At 37.6% G+C, this 22,172-nt stretch overlaps 1 protein-coding gene across 2 annotated transcripts in view; it reads left to right on the top strand.

Annotated features, from left to right (window-relative positions):
- Positions 1-22,172, top strand: part of cntn5 (contactin 5) — a 161,539-nt gene that overhangs the window by 52,647 nt on the left and 86,720 nt on the right. For both annotated transcript variants that reach the window (XM_017308391.2, XM_008426420.3), the window contains 3 exons: positions 7,889-8,098; positions 12,250-12,373; positions 12,475-12,650. In XM_017308391.2, the coding sequence (XP_017163880.2) occupies positions 7,889-8,098; positions 12,250-12,373; positions 12,475-12,650 (510 nt within the window). The remainder of the gene's footprint in view (positions 1-7,888; positions 8,099-12,249; positions 12,374-12,474; positions 12,651-22,172) is intronic.

Below are 22,172 nucleotides of genomic sequence, written 5' to 3'. Positions count from 1 at the left end.
TTGAGTCAATATAATCTCCCTCTGAAGGTCTTCATTAATCTTACAGGCGATAGCCAATCATGTCCGTCTACTTGAGTCCCCTCGAATGCCTCGCCTTCTTACTGTACATTATTCGACAGATTTCTGCAGGAGACAGACAAATTCTCACAAGGCTCACACATTCCCCCACGTGTCAACGCCTTGACCTCATACAAGTTTGCAGGTTTTCTATTCCGCTTGCTTCGTGTTTCCTTTGTTTTCCAGACCGTTGTCGTTACCTTTAAGTTCCCTCGCTCCCTCTGTTCGTGATTTGCTTGCATATTAATCCTTTTGTCTTAGAGGTGAATAACTGTCCCAAGTAGGTGTCACTTCCCCAATAATGTAACCTTCATTAAAACAAAGGCTCTAATAGCTGAACACTCATATGATAATAAGGACAAGTAACAGCGGTGTTTGGCTTTTTGTTCCCTGTTTGGCTATCAGATGGCATTTGCCACCTTTGGAGATGTAATCGTAACGCTGGTGTTACGACCTCAAACAATAACTGATGGCATTGGGCTGGAGCTCTCGGAAATGGAGCACACAGAGTCTTTTCAACAAGGAGTGTTTCTGGTTTTACGCCCTCTGAAAGATAGGGATCAGTGGGATCTGCAAGGGTCATTGCTTTTATCAGATGAAGGTGAAAGCTGACAGGAGAAAGTGCCGGGTGGCTTCAGTAGTCAAACAAACAAAAGGGGAGTTTTTTCTTTGCACTGAGTGTTCAGGATTTTGCTTCAGTGTGAAATTTTGACAGAATATTCCAGCAATGTTGCTATAATACATAGTAGATGTGATGTTGTACGTTTGTGTGGGAAACACTGCAGTAATACTCTGTTTCAATTTGTTTTAAACAATTTAAATAGAATTCAATGCACTTTTAAGTATTATTTGTTGAAGATTTGCAGAAATTTGTCAGTCTTTCCAGTTTGTCAGCAATAAATGTTATGCATCTTTCCACTCTGCTGAGTCTTTGGCCCAGCTTTATTTATTTATTGTAAAGTGCCTTGAGACAGCATGTGTTGTGAATTGGTGCTACATAAATATTGCATATTTGTATATTGTATAATGACTTGCAAAAGCACTCCTTTCCCTCATACCTTTCATACCTTTTCCAAATTATCCTAGTGCATCATCAACCATTAATGTATTTTATTGAGATTTTGTGACAGAAAAACAAAATAGTTGTAGTTTGGTTGCATGTAAAGGATTTGGCTTATGTGCTCGGGGTCATGCTTTGAGTGGTGGGCAGCTAGCATATGGAAGGAGACCAAAATTGACATTTTTGGTCTACATGCAAGAGTTTCTCCAGAAATAACTGACACATCATTATTTATAATAAAACATGGTGGTGGCAGCATCATGCTTTGTTCAGAGATGGATGGAGCAATTTATGAGGCAATTGTAGAAGAAAATCAATTGGAGAAAGATTTTTGTTTCCAGCAAAAGAGTTCAAGGTAGAATGGGTCAAAGCATTTTCATGTGTTAGAATGACCAAGTCAAAGTCCAGGCAATTAATCTGTCTGAAAATCTGTAGTATGTTGTCCACAAGCAATTTATTCAATCTGTATCTTGTGCTACTTTCCAGAAAGAAAAAAACATCAGTCTGGACGTGTGAAACTTGTAGAAACAGACCACAAAAGAATTACGGCTGTAACTGCAGCAGCATTTTTACTCTACAAAGTATTGGCTCTGTGGGTACAAACTCTTGTTTCCATTTTGAGTTTTTATTTTGAAGAAAAAAGTATTTTTCTTTCCACACCACAATTATACACGGTTTTTGTTGGTCCAAAAAAGAGGCTCTTGCTAAAATAAATATATAGAAGTTTGTGGTTGTCGTGTGCCAGAAAACCCCAAAGAGCTGCTGCTTGAGAAACCGCAGGTTCAGATCAGACCCAATTGATATGCTTTACCCAGCAAAAGTGTCCAAACATGAGTTTTGTAAATCTAGCAGATAGAGGCTCTGAGAATTCACAGCAAGTGACTGTGCATGAGGATAGTGTTTGCTGCCGCATGTTTTTGCCAAATGGGTCTGTATGTCACACTTTGAGCAAATATCTGACGGGATGTGATGGCCACTGTGGTGGACAAATCCCTTCCTCAAAGACCCCAACCAGAAATCTTCTCCAGTGTCTTCTATTTGAGATTTTTAAATTTGTTGATTTCACATAAAGAGAGAAATCCATATTCAGTCTTACCCAACATAACGCTCACATTCGCACAGCTCTGATTTTCATATTAGGAAAATATTGCATCATGTTTCAGCATTTCAAAAGTTTGACTGGGGGGATATGTTATAAAATATAACTAATAATATGCATTCATCTGGTGTAAGTCATACTTTAAAACGATCAGTCTGTGACTTTTTGACTCTGTTACACTTTTTCCAATATCCCCAACTGTGTTTGATCAAGGAATGATACGGATATAAGCATATATTTGTTCTTCCTAATTGCGCGGAACATCACGTGTCTCCTGTAGCTGAATGAACACATCATCAGTCGCTCAGCGATGGCTCGGTGGCAGAAAGCAGATAGATTGCAAGTAAATAAATGCAATCTATGCAAGTGTCAGCTTACAGGTCTGGGGGATATTTAATTTTAAATCCTTTATCAACTACGATGAATAATGTACCTGACTCTGTGAATGCTTAATTTTCAACAGCTGAAGGGGAATGACACTCTGTGCTGAAGCTCCTTTGTGATATTCCTCATGGCTTTGGCAGAAGGTTCAGGCTTTTAATGGAATATTCAAATACAAAAAGCAAAACTAAAACATCATTTCTAAATTATGATGGCAACATTAAGTATAATGTCCTGCAAAAGTATCAGTGTGTTGATATTTTGCTTGTTTAAGATTTAATTAACCAATTTTAAAAGGGTTTAAAGATAGCAATGGACTTTTTCATAGGAGTCTGAACACCCATAAGGTTTGCAGCTGCAATTGTTGCAAACAATGATTTTACAAGTTATTGACTGGAGGATTAAATGCAAATTCATGCTGTAGTTTTTGGATTTTTTTATTCATTGCAAAAAACAAGTTGTGTTTGTCTGCTGGCTTCACAATTACACAGTTATGTCTTATTTTGTGTTAGTGTGCTACGTGGCTGTTTGAGGTTGTGCATGACAAGATTATAACAAAGTTCTAAGTTCAGTTAGAAGACTTTTGCAAAGTACTGTACATGTCAGTGTATTAACACAACCAGCTTTCATGTATTTTTAATGCATATGTTCCTTCTGTCTGAGTAAAAAAGTAGCTGAGAATCTTTAAACTTTGTTTGAATGCAGACGGTGCAGCTGTCTTCTTTAAACTGTGTCAAGCTACTGTATAATAAGCCGCTTCCTTGTCATCACTCTGAGCTTCCCTCTAACACACTGCAACTGTCACATCACAGCTGTCATTCATACATATATGGATGCAACAAATAGGAGCCATTTCTATACCGGAATGCAATTTGAGCAAAAACTGTCTGGGTTGAATTAATTTATTTAAATTTAGAAAAAAGAGCCCAGCAGGGTTCAGTGGCTTGAAACCTTTATGGTGTAAAGAAGAGAGAGAAAACAGTTTTAAACCAGTTTTCTATTTTAAACCAGCACTATATAAAGGTGTGTTACTATTAAAGAAATATTGCAACTGTGATTGCAACTGTGAACTGTGCAACTGGAGCAATGGCCCAATAATACTTACGATCTTATTACACAATGCAGACGCTTCACGCACTCTGGCAATCTGGATCCTTTAAAATTGAAAGCGAAATTGACAAAATCACATCAGATATGCTTTGTATTTCTTTAAGTACTTACAATATATACGGAAAAAAAAGTCATATCTAGACGGTCATGTGAAAAAATAAAAATAGGTGAATCAAACCAGATTCTGACATAACCAAAACGTTACATTACTGACCAATAACGGCGCAACTCTGTAAGCTCCACAGCACTGATCCCAGCGCACAATTTAAAATGAAATGAGAGCATGTTATACTGTAGGTAACAAAATAATCTCTACTATATGACAGCCACTTGGACCCCAAAGACAAGCACATTCATACAAAAGACAGAGTTCTACATATAAATATATTTGCTAATCCCAAAATAAGAGAATTGTCAACTCGTGACTTCTAGGATATCACTTTAGCCTCCATGACATTGATGGCTCTGCCACTCTGCATCCACAGATTCAAACATCCGTGTGTTGGTTATGCAACTCAGTGAAGAGGTTTTACGGCACTTAAAACTTTTGTTTTTTAAAACTTCTCACCTTGTTTTTGTGACAGACCAAGTCAAGCCACAACCAGAATAGAAAACAGTCTACAGTTAGTCATACAAAAAATATGAATTCATTGCAAATTCATTCTTCTACATGAAGGTTTTATTTTCTTTTCACTCATTTTTCTAAGCAATGCATGCTTTTCTTATCCATTAAAAATTCAACAAGAACATGCATTTATACCTTTTAGGGTTTGGGCACAAGAGAGCTAAGTGGTAGTTATACATTCTGTAAAACAAAAAATCAATTTTTCTTATGGCTGTTAAAGCAAACTTTTCTGCAGTAATGATAGGTTCATTGTTATGTGCAGAAGGGAGTCTGTGTACACCTCAGCTGAACTGATTCATGACATGATAAACCGGCTGCCAAGATGACATCCAACTACCCATTGCTTTGCTTTGCAATATTCAAACTCACAATGCTTTTAATTTCAGAGTTCCATATCTTGCTGTACCCAAGAATATGTTATACAGTAATTGCCTGCTCTCCATTTTTAGATAGCAGTGTTTTTGTGCTGACAAGTCCCTAAGGATACATAATTATTTCTCTGTTTTATTCAGTTCTTCCATAGCACTTTATCATGTAGCGCAAAACTCCCCCACACCCCCTCCCCCTTTTGTAGAACTCTGATTAGACTCTTGCTGTGCTTTAAGGTTCTTGTCTTTTGCATTTTAGCGTGAGCTGCTTCTGCTATCTGGCTCGCTGTGTTTTATTTGCTGTCTATACCTACAGCAGTTTTGTACAGTTACTCAAGAAAAGTTACATATTCATCAATCTGTGGGTAAAGCATTTAGTTCTGATATTTTTAGCTTAATAAAAGCACAGCACAATGTCTCATTAGCCTACCTGAAAAAAAAAGAAGTTTGAATTCTTCAAAAGTAAAGGAAATATTACAACTCTTTGAAATGAACAAAGAATAACCATGACATAAGCCCCTTTTTGGGGGGTTTCTTATCCACTTTGTAATGTTACAGATATGGAACAGAGTAGAATAAAATAATCCTTAATGAAAGATGATAAAGTGTATTCATGTTTCATTTTAGAAAATTCATGTCTTTACCAGCGAGGCATGAAAAGTGAATTTGGAGGATGTATATAAGATGACACCTGGGCAGAAATTGCATACGTAACGTCAGGCTGTATTAGAGCTAAATGAGAAGTTTTTTCTTTTTCTCTTTCATCTGTAATAAAATTAGCATGAAGACTGAAAACCCCCAGACATTTCTGAAACTTGTGAGGGAAACACCGTCAGGCAACACCTTCAGCGAAGGTGGCCACGGCGGTAGGGGCTCGTTCTGTAGAGTAAACACTTTGCGGTCCTCAGGACTTGATAAAGCATTATACAGTACAGGCCATTTATCAAATACCTCCCATTGCGCTATTGTCTATCTGCCATGTTTGCAAATGAGCTTTTGGCTAGGAAACCTTCGTCCCAAACAACTGCTGCTTTGTTATCATGCCTCGTGTGATGTCCTTGATAAAATAGAATAAAAAATAAAAACAGTTCATGCTGTTCTTATTTGCATTTCACAGCATATGAAAGGATGTGGCTTCAAGTACTGCAACTAATGTCCCAGCAGTCCACAAGTCGATCTCCAGTCAGACTGCCAGATGTTTTTGGATGAAGCTACAAAGCATGAGTTTCACAATTATAAACTCCAAATACACACAGTTTTACATACAAAGTACATTCATAAAAAGACACATGCATGTATTTTTTTGGACTGTTTGATGTGAAATCAGAATTAACTGTTTCGGTTTTAGGCAAGTTAGGATTATCAGTTTTTTTTTCTATTTGCTAAATGCCACAATAATTGGAGAACTTCTTTTAATTTACACTTTGCAAATGCTATATTTACACATTTCAGTGTTACAGCGGTTCAGATCTACTCTGCATCCCCAGAATCAAAACCAAACACAGAGAAGCATCATTCAGCTCTTATGCCCCACTAATCTGGAACAAACTTCCAGAAAACTGCAAAGATGCTGAAACACTGAGTCTTTTTAAACTGCTTTCCTCAAGGGCAGGTGTCCTGCATCTTTTAGTTGCCTCTCTGCTTCAGCACACCTGGCTCCGGTATTCACTCACTAGCAGAGCTCTGTGGAGCTGCAGGCAGCATGTAGGACAAGGGACACATCTAAAAGCTTCAAGACTCTGACCCTTGACCCTTTAAAACTGCTATTTTAAAGCAAGACAACTTGTTTAGAGTTGCCTTTTTATTAATAACAATTGGCACATTGACTAAAACATTACATGAATATTTGATAATTATTCTTAATGAATTTAATGCTGGCGTTTGGTGAAATGTGCTTGTTTATAGTCTCAATGTAATTGGTTATTGTGTTTTTAAGCTGCCTTGTTGCTGAAATGTCCTATACAAATAAACTTGTCTTGATTTGACAGATTATAATTGTCTGACCATTGGTCAGCCAATCATAAAGTTAATAAAGCATTAAACTTCCATCCCAAGCAGGGTCACTGAAGATGGACTAAGAAAAAAAGCCTAAAGTAGCGCGCTGTGACTTTTATGCCTGTCATCCCACTACATCTGCACTATAAAACAAATGACAGAGGCGCATCATAAACCACTCCGAGTTTATAGATGTGACGTGATTTGATGTTTCGCAAATTGTGCACAATTTCAACACGTTTACTCACTTAAAATACAGTTTTATATACGACACCAAACTGGGCGACGTTAGAAAAAAAGTGCAACATCAGCTCAAATTGCACCTGGTTGCCCTTTGAAATATAAAGTTGACTTTTCCGGTTATAGCCTGATGCTATAGTCTGAGCATTCTGTATTTTAAAATTGTAACCTTTCATCGTATTATTTCATCACTTTGATACTATGCTTTCATTAACATATTAACATATTTCATTCATTTTTCCTACGTTAAAGGAATGAATTATACACGTGAAATAATCAAATAAAAAATCCACACTGTACTGACTTATGGTATCACAGTTGATACGCCACATATTTTCAATAAAACATATATTAAGACTGTAGTAAAGACATTTTGTAAAAATAGTTACATTTTTTTCTTGCAACCAGTTCAAAAGATGATACTTGTGCTCTATGAAAACTAAAATCTTCCACAACAGGCCAGAAGACAAGCATAGGATTTGATTGAGCAGCAGAAAGTACCAACTTTAATAAAGAGCTAGAGGTTTCATAAATGTACTTCTCAACAATATGTTTTGCATACCTGTCAGAAAAGAGTTTTTAAGTCTTCCTCCAGGCTTCAAATATAATCTTGTGTTTTATTTCAGGAAACTTCCCTTGCAGTTCCTTCACTGTAGGACATTTTACCATTTATTTAATTTCCAGCTCTATCTGAAGTGGGGTACATCTTATTAAGGTTTCGGGTGTTTTTTTGGCTCCTGCATTTTAAAATGTATTTTATTGCACAGTAGTTAGATGACTTCATAGCAAAAAAAGGGATGTGAATCAAAATGGTTACATTGCACTGTTCGTTATTCATTCTTAAACCACCTGATGTATCCATTTCTTTTTTTCTTAATCCCACTGAAACGTACCAAGAAATATAACTCTGGACTGCTCATGTTCTATCTCGTCTTTTTTTTTTCTTCCCCCAGAGTTTGCGAGAGCTGTTGCGGCACGGCCGATGTCATACGCAGCGGTGTTACGAATGAGACAAGACAGCTCTTCGTCAGCGCTCAACTCGCGCAGCAGACCTCGACAGCAGCACAGTGGTGGGCTGGTGACTCCTGACTGGCCTGTTTTCTCCAGTCACCCTCTGTCAGCCCTCGGCCTGCTGGGCTCTCAGGAGGACCTCAGGAGTGAAGGTGAAATTAATGTTGCAGTCAAGCTCATGCTTTATTTGGCTTCATCTGTAACAAGTTGTGTTTTCTATAGGCATGAAATTCTTTATATCAAAATTGTAGATGCATTAAAACAGTTTTTTTTTTCAAAGTTTCCTTTTGCAGTTTTTTCTGTAACTTGATAAAAGATGATGAACATTCTTTGATATTAAATAAACACTGCGATGTTTTCTTATTAAGGTACTTAAAGCTAGAGAAGTCAGACAGAATACCGTATTTTCCGCACTATAAGTGCACCGTGTAATCCGGTGCGCCTTTTACATGGACCAATATTGAGCCACAACAGGTCTAGCAACTATGGTAAGCAGCCTCCGACTTCATTTTCCCCGTAGAAGAAGCGTGTGGTGCATGCTGGGATAGTTGTCAGAACGCTGGTTTGTAATCTATTAATAAAGTTTGACTGACCTATCTATACTGACCGTCTAGAATCAGGTCGTCTGCAGGTCATTTAGCACCACGTTCTCCACCAACGTGCTGTGTACGAATGGAGAAGGGTGACCATCGTCCGGCCACGCCCTGGCCCAATAGCGGAAGCCTCTCCTCGCCGACCGGAGTCGGATTGTTTTGTTGACATTCGGTTTAGTGCAGCTCCATCTAGTGGATGCATAACGTAACTCCAGCCTCTACTGTAGCGTCTATTCTACGCGCCTTATAATGCGGTGCGCCTTATGGTGTGGAAAATACGGTACACAAATTATTCCATATTTAAAAACATAAAAGCTCACTTGCCTTTTTACAGTGGCTCATAAAACTAAACCTCTAACCTCAAGAATGTTATTTACTACCTTTTGTCCAGGATTACATTTTCAGTCCTTACAAAATATCAGTCAAGATTCTGAATTTCTGTATTATTTCAATCGTCTTAGTTCCTGAAACAAACAAAAACCAGAGATGTAGCCCAGGAGTTTGACTGAACTCCTGGAAACCTGATTGCTGTGAATAGACTCTTTCTCAGCTCTCTGCCAACACTCCAGGTTTCACGCACGCCTTGTCTGTCTGGATTTGATCTTGAAATGTATCTTACCCATCTATTATCACAGTGCATCGCCTGCACTGACCAGGTCGTGGCCTTTGTGAAATTGAAGTAGGCTCATGCCTGTATTCAGCTCCCTTTGTGTTCTTGTCAAGATAGAAAGGATATCTTTGCCCAAGAGAAAGTTGTGGTTTCCCCTCACACAGCAGATAACCTCGACATAAGAGTGATATATAATTTATATGAATTTCTTTGTCTTCTCATTTTCAGTTTTCTCTCCTTTTTGTTACAAACTTCAATGTATTTTATTGAGATTTTATGAGCTACACCGAAACAAGCAAGTGTTCAGTTCAGATGTTTTGGGATAATGACGCACGGTTTTCCCAAATTAAAGAAAACACATCTGAAAAGTGTGGCAGGCATTTGTAGAACTGCCTCTTGTAAAATAGGAGATCGAATAAAATATTGACCCTTTAACTTTGGGCAGTTCGAAGACGTGAACATGCTTTAATCTAAATATTTCATTTGTTGCTCTTGCTGCATGACAGAATCCAAAGTTCTGCATTATAACTCTGAATGAATGTATTAAAACTTTCAGAGCTCAACAACCACAAAGAAACTAACTAATCACCTGAAAGTCATAAAAATAGAGGATAAATATGAAATTATTTTGTGATTTTTCTCAGTATTTACTCGCAGCACACTTGGAACTAATTCAGGTTATCCTTGTGTCTTGTAGGTCAGACTGCACAGCGCAGTCACCAGTTTCAAATGATTAGCAACATAACGAAGAAATGCTTCATACATTTGTTGAATCGTGGCCCTTTTCGGACCAGGTTGTTAGCAGCTACATCTGTATTTGAATGTCTGGTGTTTCCTTGGACTCTTTCATTGACCAAGCATTGATAGAGTTGTTGTCAGTATATTATTCTCTATTCTTTTTGTGGGGCAGCACTTAACGGTGGAGACACGCAGCATAACTCACAAGCAATTATTCTGTTTTAAGTGTATTATAACTGTATAATCCATATGATTTTGTTTGTAATAACACTTATTGTCAAGCTGCACAAGCCACTCAGAGCTAAGTTGGATAGATGCAACAAATCAATACTGTTGAGTCTGTTTTACTTAGAAGACAGTTAAGCTCAGTGGAAATGGTGTGAAAGCAGAGAAGTCAGCTTTTTCATTTCTTTTTAACACCACCAGTGCTTCAGACTGTGGGTTGTAACACAGCATGCTTTGCAACTTAATACTGATGAATTTTCCTCCAGTGATTGGGATATTACTTGAAAAGCTTTTCATTTCCCTGCAGAGCAATGAAATGGTGACAAATGCCTGGTGCAATTGTATACACAGTGAGAGGAAAGCCTTGACTCTAATCCTGACACCAGGTCCTTTCTAAATGGTAGCAATAGGCAAGATTGAGTGGCTTCGATGTTTACGTCGAGAGTCCTCCAGATCAACCTCAAAGGCAGCAAATGTTACGTTTCAACAGAAAAGGACGTGTATTACTCAGATAAATCTTCGCGCAGAGACAGTTTGTCTGCCGGACTTGATGTCTTCATGAATTCTTTACATTGCAGGAAAACGACTCTTCTGAAAAATGCAAGATTCATCGGTCTTCTGTACATTTTAAAATTCAGAAAAGCAAAACACAGAACAATATATGTGAAAAGCTGTCTAGTCTATGATTCAGTGGAAGCTGAAGGCTCAGCAGAGCAGAATAAACTGGAGAAGTAGTCGTGATTCCTAACAGGATCTGTCAGACACTCCAACTAGACCTACATAAATATGCTGGAGATTATATAATCTGAACAATATATTCTTGCTTTAGATGCCTTTGGAGTATTCAATTATTTGATTAGCATTTTTTATCAACCGTAGTACAGATTTTTAATAGATGACAAAAACAGAAAACTGCCAAATTAATAATTAAATGTTTATGTTTGATCTATATTAATACAGATTAAAAATATTATTAAACTGATGGAATTACCCTTCCCCCCCATTCTTTTCATTGAGTCACAAAACTAACACTGAAATATAAAACTAGACACATAGCATGACATTCACAACAGAAAAACAGCATTTCTTTTTATGGTCACTAAAACAATTTATTAAATATTTTATATTACATTTTATGTTTAACATGGGGGGGGGGTAAACAGCCAGGACTTGAATTTGTTAATTTTGATTAATGAATTACATAGATTTTAAATAGATTTTAACATTTTGAAATGTTTTATTTAATTTATATCTTTTTTTTGTTGGACATACATTTCTTAGCCAGATTCCTTGAATTTTGTGCGCCCGTAAATCTCCACTTCTCTGTGCTTCCTACAGCCAAACTAATGTCATAACATTTTGGCTCTTTCTTTTAGCATTTGCAAATGAAGTGATTTCGCACTTTGAAAGCGTTACGATGAAAAATGTTCACAGCGCTGAGACCTGGAACCTTTTAAAATCCTGTAATACTCGCAAACTCATAACAACATGGAAGACGGGTTTCAGGAAGGAATGATACACGGCAGTATCATTTCTGCATGGCACTCTTTTATTTTTTAAATATTTTTTCCATCAATGTTGGAACAGAAAATTAAAAAGTCCAGCCAAGGTGGGAATGAAGCCAGGGAGATGACTGATGTTCACTTTGTGTTCTGCTTTCCTGAACTTGGCCGAGAGCTATTTCTACAAAGCTCAAATCTCACTCATCTCACTTAGGCTTTTAGGGAAACCGCGCTAGGTCTAAAGGTGTAAATGTAATTTGGCAGTAGCTTACATGAACCCAAAAAAAAGTGGTATTATAGTTCCCATTTTCAGTTAATCATGCAGGATTAACAGGAAGGTCTCCGAGGCTCACTTCACACATATATGTAATTTGTTATCTCTCATTTGGGCTTTTTTCAGGCTTGTTTCCTTGTGTCTTTTTAATAGTCTGAAAAACATATGCTGCCTGCATCCTGATGCCATTTAGCTGTTTCCAATTCAGTCACAGCATGGAGTTGTACATCTTTCCTTTCTGTTCGTAATTGTGAGGTAATTGGACTGTAAAACTGATTGGCACTCCTGGTGTGAACCGCGCAATTATCGTCATCTCTTTCTGTTTTCCTCTTTTTTTTTTTTTTTTTTTTCATCTTCACAGAAAGTGAAGAGTTTGGGCCCGTTTTCATCCAGGAGCCAGATGATGTTATTTTTCCATTGGATTCTGATGAAAAGAAAGTGATGATGCACTGTGAGGCGCGGGGGAATCCACTGCCCACATACAGGTGTGTGCTTCTTTTTTTTTTTTTGTCTCTGCTTCTGATTTCACACCTCATTAGGATGCATTTCATTACAAACATATTAACGCTCCTCGTTTGTTTTTCAGTTGGTACATTAACGGGACAGAAGTAGATTCAAAGACAGACTTCCGCTACAGCTTCATTGATGGAGATCTCATTATAACGAATGCAAGCGAGATCACTGACTGCGGGAAGTATCAGTGTCAAGTTGAGAACAGCTATGGAATCATCCTCAGTCGAGAGGCTCTGCTACAGTTTGCATGTGAGTATTTTTTTTTTAAATCCCTCCAGCAAGCGGTGTGACAATGTAAAATGGTCTGTCTATAACAGTGGGGTATTATGTTTTTTTTTTTCAGAGTGCCATTTTACTGCACTATCAAGTAAAGATGTTTCCTTCAGTTCTTATGAAAATGCTTTAGGTTAGGAGCTCAGCAGACATGCAGTTCCACCAGGTGTTTACTAATTGCTGCTGCCGCTAGTCTGGAGGAACTGAGTGGGGGAAACACGGGGAAAGGGGGCTTTATGAGGGGGGAACTCAGCTGGGGACCCGCGAATGGCTGCTCCGTTCAACGTTTTTCAGAAATTAACTGCATTCACCTATATTATAACAGCTTTCTAGGTTAAGATGTGTTGAAAATTTTAAAATATTTTAATCCAAATATAGCTTCAAGTCTCCAATGATTGAAAATATCCTTTTATTATCATCTGCATGGGATCTAATCTGCTGGAAACATGAAATTGCTGCAAGTCATGAATTTAAATCTTTATCCTTAAACCTAATTTTACTCATCAGCATTCAACATCTTCATCATTACCTCTTTTTTTTTTTTGAAGACTTCATTGAATCAGTAAAAACTGCTAATAAAATATGCCGAACACAATAATTCATGGTTATGCTTTTACATGAAAACATACAAAGTAGTACAAATGTCAAACATCTAAATGAATCAAAATGAAGTTGCTTTTATTTTGAAGACTCAGTAGTGACCTTTCATTGACATAATTAACCCCTGTTTAAGCCCCATGCTCACATTGTCCTCTCCTTTATTACAAAGCACAATCTATAGGATTTAAAAGGCTTTTCTTCTGCTTAACTCGAGTCAGGAGATTTGCAAGCTCACTAGGAAAACGCTGCTTTTCAGATCTTTGCAAACATAAATAGAGAAGCAATATGTAGTGAGTGCATGAATATGAAGAATATTCCAAGTCAATTTAACCAGATTTTGTTTATTTGAAGAACCATAAATATCTCGATTCTGGCTTACAGTGAGCGAATAAGATGTTATGAATTATTATTACCCAACGGTCCAGGAATGCCTCTAGTTAATAAATCAAATGCATGTTAAATTGTTCCTTGAGGGGAAAGTTGAGTAAAAGAACAGTAGAACCTCAAAGTTGAAACATTACCATAAAAAAACCCCACTCATTTATATGGTGGCTCAGGTGGGAAAATAATAATTTTATACTCAATTTCTGCTTAGCAGTTCACTTTGACCACTGATTTCCTGAGATAGGGGTTGTAATTGGACTCATGTCAGTTTTCAAAGTTTGTTTTTAAGACAAAAACTCAGTTTTTTAAGACTAAGCAAAGAATGATAAACATTCTGAAGTAATTGTATCAAAAAAGGAGCTGGTAAAAGTAATTTTTTTTTCTAATGTTGGTGTTTGTTATTCATGTGAAATAACCACAAGATTACAAAAAGAGGTCTGAGCAAAAGATTATGTTTTCATCATTGGAAATACTTACAAGGAGTACAACAACAACAACTGTGTAGGTTTATCTGCCTTTTTTTTGTGGTGCATCAGCCAGACAATGCTATAGCCATCTGGGTACAATTTAGCTTTCTTTGCAGTAGCCGCTAGCTAGCTGGAGGCAGAGGACTACTCCTGTTCTTTTCTCCAGCTTGTAATAAAGACAAAAATATCCTGGAAAAAAAACCTTGCTGGTTTAGTTGAGTTCAAAAGTCCAGGTGCATTTAACATTTAGTAATGTTGTGATACTCTGTGATTTTTGCTCCTGTATGCGGTGGAGCATCTGACGTGCTGCATTTACGAGATCATCAAAATACACAGAGTCAAGAGACTGTTTTCATGTGCAGTTTTAATGGTATTTTTTTATTTTAAATCAATGGTTAAAAACAGAAGTTCTATGAAAGTAATAATTTGAAACCGTGTTCATTTGTTTTAGAATTTTGTTACGTTTTTACTGCTTGAAATTTAAAATTCAATCAATAGTTTGATACTCAGAAATAAAGTTCTGCATTTTCAGGCTTACATTGTCAAACTGACTTTGTTTTTATGAGGCACTTAGTATGCTCCCAGTATTCCCCCCTATCGAAGTGAAATTGCACCATCTTGGTTCCAGAGGTGAATAAACACAACAAGGTCTGCAGTACGGTTTAGATGCTGGATGCAGTTCCCACAGGCTCTGTCTGATGCTGTATAGTTACGCTCCTAACTGGGTGCATGCCCTTAACTGTGGTGTCTCAGTGGTAAATGAGAGCCAAAAGTACATTTTTTTTTTTTCCATCCGCTAAACCCCCTTGGCCCACCTCCAAAGCATCATCACGCGCTAAGGCAGCACATAACAAAAGAGCAGGGAGACTGAGCCTGGAGGAAAAGCCATCGCTGGTGCACTCAGTGTTTTCCTTGGAGCAGTGACCGTAACAGCCTTATTGGTAACTTACTGGAAACTTACTACTTTCAGCCACTGAACTGTAAGTTAAAAGAAAAGTACATGGTTTTCTTTGTTTTTCTTGGATCTAATAGTTGCTTTGTTTTGAAGTGCTCTTGGCAAATTTCCTTTTTCTATTTTAGCACTTGCATTCTTATGTTTTAACCATGTTTATTGCTAGTTGGCAAATCAAGAAGAGTGGGAATATAAAGAAAAGTAAAGAACTATTGTAAAAAGTTGTCAAATAGTGGGGTGAAAATGACTGGATTAAGTGATGTTAGAAAAAGAAGACCTTCTGCAAACCTTTGAAAATGTTTTAGACTGTTTCAAATATTACACATGGTACATATGGGTCTTTATTTCCATTACAAATGTGCACAAAATCTTTTAGATATTCAAATAGAAACATGCAGGGAGTAAAGAACACCACGAGAAACCTCTAGAACTAGAACAGCTGTCTTCAAATTCAGACCTAGTTGGTTGCTGTCCTGCAGCTTTTAGGTGTGTCCACAGTGCAACACACCTAAGTAAAGTGGCTCAATCACCTGCAGAGCTAATTAAAAAAAGTTAATAAATAAAATTATTAATAAAATAATTAATAAAAGTTCTCCAGAGTCCTGATGATGACTTCATTATTTCACTCAGGTGTGATATAGCAGAGACACATCCAAAAGATGCAGGACACCGAGCCTCACGGACGGGATCTGAGGACTCATGAACTACTTTAGTTAATTGACTGACTAACAAATACTAATATTTCTTCAGTAGCATAAACCTTAATGTCTCTGGATGGTTTTGTACTATTAGAAGAACTGTAGTTATGAGTAAGAACTTCTTTAGTGCCGATGTTTGTATTCCTTTTTTTCCTCCTCACCATCTAAAAATATATCATTTTGGTCACCGTGTTAATTCTTGACTCCAAATGTACATGTGTGAGTGTGTAAAGTAGGTTTGTGAGATGAATGTATGAATGAACTGATCTCACTTTAAATATAAGACAGACTGTGTTGGCAGACAGAAATGCCCAGATGGTAAAATGAAGCGCAGATACAAGGTTTTTTCCCCCTTTTTTTAAGAGCGCTGCTACGTTAGGAGCAACACATGCTGCATTTCAACCAATACCAGAGCCTTCATCTGTCTAGATCTTTTCCTCCTCCTCACTTTGGTCAAGGGTCATATTTGTGTGTTGAAGGCTGCGCTTGAGAAATGCAACCTGCCTGAAAATGAGCTGTGTAACATTTAGATGCTCATTTATTTGCCTCGTGTTGAGTCAGGGACAGCTGTTTATACTTTTTCATAAAAACTATTGGCTGGCTTGGATTATCCATCAAATTCATTATTAAGGTATTTTTACCCTTTTTTTTGCTTACATCCTGTTTTTTTTTGCATGGCAGAAGATCTTTCCAGCCACCCTTGAGGTTTTATTATTTTTTTATTCAGGATTTCAAAGAAGGTGTTTAAGCTTTTACCGTCCACATTTCCGTCTTTCAGACTAAAATGATTGTGGCTGTGATGATTAAAGCTCAAACCTAATTTGACTGCCACATCATAGAGGGGTTTTATGATCTGTGTCAGTAATTGCTTGCTTTTATAACAGCCAGCAAGATGGGCTAGTTTATGAAACCCCTGTGCAATCGCTCCAAGTACTTTGAATATACTGAGATAAATAAGCTGTGCTTCAAATTCAAGTCATGTACTTGTTAGTTTAATCCAGTGATTCCCAAAGATTTGATTGCTTATTAAGACCCCCATTGAAAAATGCCAAACTCTTCCTAATTGGACTGGCTCACTGCAGTTAGTAAATTCATGCATAACATCTTAGGTCTCCTGTAATTCAACACGCCGGTGAAATTTCTGAAGCTCAGCCTCTAGTTTGTATTTTTCACCCCTGAACTTTAGGGACCTCTAGCAGACATTTACTATTAAATTCTCTGAGCAGATAAGGCAGATCGATTTATTTCTCCCGAGGTTTAACAAAATAAAAGTTCATTCATTTTTATTTTTCCGAAACCTCCTGCTCCCCCAGCCACACAGCAGTTTTTCTATGATGGCTTTTCCAACTGACCTCTGAGTGAAAGTGCTGAGTTGTCCACTAAAATCAATAACTTTAGCTTACAGTGCTCCCATTTGTGGCAGAGCTGAACTGAATCGTAGTTGCCATGCAACTAGTAGGTTTCTTCAAGATGTCATTTCTAATCTGACATACAAATGTTACATGGGAGCAGACTGAGACAGCAGACAAGCAGCATAAAACTTTGAGCACGTCTTAACAGCAGCACTTTGTTTTCTGTCCGCTGGACTGTCAGTCCTTGATGTTGTTCAATCCCCAATGTGAGCTGTGTATCTTCACAGATGCACAAACGTGTGTTTTTCACTAAAATTATATACGTTTTCTACTTCTGTCCAAATTCTGCATGTCTTTATAGAGTTGCGTTGTGAAGTGCTAGGCTAACTCAAGCGTTCTCACTCTGCTTTGATAGCACAGTGGGTGTTAGCCTACAGATAGCTGAAACCCTCTCTAAAACTGCATATTTTAATAGTGCAAACTTGAAATATATCACAATTTGCACCGATATGCACAGCAGAAATTGTCTTGGTGCTACATTAGGATCTAGTATCAACAGTCTCCCTCCTCTTCACTTTTGGGTTTATAAAATGAACGTCGGTCCTCGATTGTCGGTTTGTAATGCAAACATCAGCCAGTAATGTGCCAAGTGACATTATACCCAAGTGTTTCAGCTTCAGTTTCTTTCAGAAATTTCTGATATGATTTGTTAGAAAATCTGTGAATAGGTAATTTTTCTTAAATACAAAATTTGGAATTACTTTCTCAGAAAAATCTGCAAATATTGAACTCATCATCTGCCAACCAAAAAGCTCATTCATAATTTGTTTTCCAACATCCAGACATTTTTTTTGAACAACAAAGTTTATGAGCACTTAAAAAGCACTTGTGCTGGAAATGCTCATGATGAAAGGTTGTGACTGTTAAAAGCTGATTGTACAAATCAGCCTACATGGTTCATTTAGGAATGGGACAGATGTAATCACAGATGGTGGATTAACAGCAGATATTAGGAGGGAAGTCTTGTCATAGACTCCTGCTGAAACTAATCATTCAAAACTAACATCTCCTCGTCATCCTGGTACCTGGTTTAAAACGCCCCATCCATGTAGCAACTGTTACTCTAGCAGGAACTTTAGAGACAGTAATGGATGTTAGATTAGATTATGTTAGATGACTTAAACAACTACAAAATCAAGAAGAGCAGACATTCCGACAGAATAAAAATGCATTGCAAGAATATATATGTGCATATACACACACACACACACACACACACACACACACACACACACACACACACACACACACACACACACACACACACACACACACACGCACACACACACACACAAGTTCCTGGATGTTGTTCCTCGGTGGGAGTCTGAGATTAATTCTTCAAACATATTCTGAGATTATATGCTTGGGGTCACGCATGGCTGACTGGCAGGAGTGTCAGCTGATATGATGGCTGCTTGTCACACATCAGCTTCACCTAAACCGCCTCTACAAAATGTTGGATTTTCTAGCAGACAGGTCATTTTCTGGCAGACAGATGAGTCAGTATCCTGTTGTTAGAGTCTTGACAGGGAGTAATCTGAAGAGATGGAGTAATGACAGACTGTGCCAGGCTTAAAAAGTGCTGCTGCAAAAAAATTTGCCTATATTTGCCTTAAAGTTCCACGATAAACTCCATGTGTTTTTCTACAATATCACTGTTTACTCATGCTGTACGGTGAGCTCTGCAACCTTGAAGAATCGCTCACTGAATAAACATGTGACTCAGTTGTGCAGTTGAGTCAGCAGCAAATCCCACAGCTCACCTGCTACAAACTGTGGTTTTGGTGCCGACTGCCAAACCAACAAGGTTTTATGTTTTGATTCCGAGTGCGCTGGTACCAAAACAAATAACGGTACTGTTAAATTAACATATTACATTTACATCCCGGTGTCTGCTACTGGGATAGCATGTGATAGGCCAACACAAACTGGTGCAGACTTGGGAAGTGGAAAGGAAACGATAAATAGTTTTGAAAGGTTGTGAAAAATAAAAACGAGAAATGTCATTGTATTTTTTTATGTGTATATTTCTGTGATACACTGCATTACAGTAACTGTTTAGGTGTTTTGGATGCCATAATTTGCATCACACGTCTAGAGACCTTTGTAAAATAGCTGAAGCACAATCAGATTGGATGGTAAGTGTTGAACTTTGTTTTTTTTAAGTCTTGGTATAGATACTAAATTGGACTTATGTCTGGATTTTGAGCCTTTCTGACATGGTTGATTTTCCAGCCAGAGAAACCGGCTTTCCAACGATTCAAATGGATATTTTGAAGGAGTAAGAGGCTGTGAGGAAGTGCGTTCTGTTGGACCTGAACACTGATCTGTCCCTGCTTAGTTCTGGTCTGATGCAGCAGACACAAGTCCCACCAACCTTCCTTCTGTCATTTTTTTTGTATTTTGCCATGGAAAATAAAATTAAAATAAAATTATTTTCTGTTCTTCCAAACTTTTGAGCTTGTAATAGTCGTTTCTCACTGTTTCCCATGCTGTTGTAAACTGTCACACACAACATGCAGTGCAGTGGGATCCTTCTTCTCTTTTGAACCGTGAAGAGTTTGTGTGAAAATGAACGTCCCGTAACCAAGTGGCATCATGTCAACAGATTGACTTCTGTCTGACCATGTTAGACTCTTACAGTCCTGTCAACTGATACGTGCTTCATAAACGTGGATCTCTGCTGGCCTTTATCACGCTGGATGTCTTGCATTGTCAGGTATCAGAATAGAGGGGAAGGAAAATTGCACAACATACATTTTAGATTTGGATCTTTAAAGAAAACCCAAAATGCACATCAAAAATTGTTTTCTGTTCTGCTACCAGGATAAGCAAGTATGGATAGAGAATGGACAGATTTTCACTTGATTTTACTAATAGTCAAACACAAACTCTGTGTTTGTGATTGTGTGTATGTGTGTGTGTGTTGTGTGTGTGTGTGTTTCATTGATGAATATATGCAGAAAACATTAGAGAACACGGCACTCTTGATTTTTGTTAAATAAATATTAGTCTCCAAAATCCTTGAGCTGCACAGTCTGAAACATTTTTGCATAAAAGTAACTAAAACAGCTCTGTTCCTGCTGTTCATCCTTGTTACTCTCCTATTACTGCTGAAATACAAAGAAACCCAACTCTGCAGGTGCGGCTCACGCATGGAATACATAAAGCTCATTCAGCTCAGCCATGTCATTGCTGCTTCTTGTAGCTTATTCATATTTATGTATAAAACCTTGTGGTTGTGAATACTAAGGGGGGAAATGGGTTGAGTGCACAAGGAGCATCTTCTTTCTGCAGGTTTATGTTCTGCATTTTCAGAGGTTGTTTGATAAATTGCAGCTGCTGTCTTTTTTTCCTGTTTGCTGTTTTTTTTTTATTCTTACTTGGTGATAACGAGCGATCTCTGCTTCAGCACAAGTGATACACCCTTGAGATGCAGCCTTGAGTCCATTTTGCTTCCTCTTTTGAGTGTCCTGCTCTCTGGTTTTGAGGAACTTCACCCTTGTGAGTCGACAACGACTGAGAGCGCAGAGGAGACCGAGAGATAAAATAATCAAAGCTCTACACAGATTTTAGAGGCAGAAATTCAAACTGCTGTTTTCTTCTTTATTACGAGACATAATTACAGACTATAATCCCATTATTGGAAAAGCAACATTATTCAATTTTCTTGCTTATCTGCTAGTAATACATCATGTCATGATAAGCAGAGTAAAAATGATTGAATGCAATAATATATTTTCCGTAAACGGATAAAATCTTAATGTGTTGAGATAATAATGAGTACGGAAATATGTTATTGGATGCTTTGTATAAAATTACAGGAAATTAGTCTGACTTATAAACACGCAACAGACATATATTTTAGGTTTTTTTAATTAAATAATATGTGTAGCAGAGAATTAGCTGTGCTAAACCGAAATGTTTTACTGAAATACTTATTTACTTAATCATTCTATGATCTCATATGAAATCAAATTGTCTAATGGATGAGCTTTTTAAATGACCTTTAAGCTAAGCCCATCACATATTTGAAGAATTAAAGAGATTTCTGTGTTTTATACATGTTTGTTTGGAGAGTTTGGTTGAGGAAAGAAATCTGGATCACCTGGCCGTGTTTGTTACCGTCTTATGAGTTATATCAAAAGAAGACATCAATGCATGTCGCTTACAGATGTTTTATGTCAACCATTTTCTTGTTTTAAAGAAAAAGTACATGTCCAATAAAGCAGGTCACCAAAGTATGCAAGTCATTAGCCTCTTCAGTGCTAACGTAAAGGAGTAGTTGCTTTCCAGCGCAGCCTCTGTGATAAGGAAGTAGCCACCACTGAATACGCAGGAGTCTTAATTTCGGCCCTAACGCCACAAGTTAGTTAAAGTTGTTTTTAGGGAATTTTGTGGAAAATATCAGATCTGGCATTGAAACATATTTAAATCTATGATCAGAGTTAATTCCTCTTTTAGTTCAATAATGACCTGTACCCACAGTTTTTTATTTTATTTATGTTTCATCAGCTTCCAAATACAGACTATATTTCTTTAAGACAGGATTTGTCTGAGTGTTCAGCAGGAAGTAATAAAGGTGCCCTGCTGCCCACATTTGAATGCAAAACCTTCCCTCGCTCTTTCCTCATATCAAACAGTGTGTATTTATCTCTCTGCGTGAAGCCTTACTTCTTCCCTTTTTATGGTCACTCTGCTCATTTTCATGCAGCGGTTCAGCTGATTGCTTTACCTGCTTCAGGATTATTTTTCTCCTGATAATCTAAAGCAGTAATGGTCTAGATTGCTTTGACACGGGATAAATCATTCATCGTTTAACTTGTGCTGTGCAGTTTACTGGCATATTAAAATGTTGAACTTTGAGTTTTTATGTTCATAGAAACACCAACCGAATGGGGTGAAATCATTTGTTCATTCAGAAATCAGCTGAAAAAAAATTGCGCAACCCTCTGCTACAGCGTCTCATCCAGAGGGTTTGCAGT

Source organism: Poecilia reticulata, chromosome 13 (assembly GCF_904066995.2).
Source record: "Poecilia reticulata chromosome 13, P_reticulata-male-v2, whole genome shotgun sequence".
Lineage (NCBI taxonomy): Eukaryota > Metazoa > Chordata > Actinopteri > Cyprinodontiformes > Poeciliidae > Poecilia > Poecilia reticulata.
The sequence above is the reverse complement of the archived record's forward strand: the minus strand, read 5'-3'. Positions and strand labels throughout refer to the sequence as shown.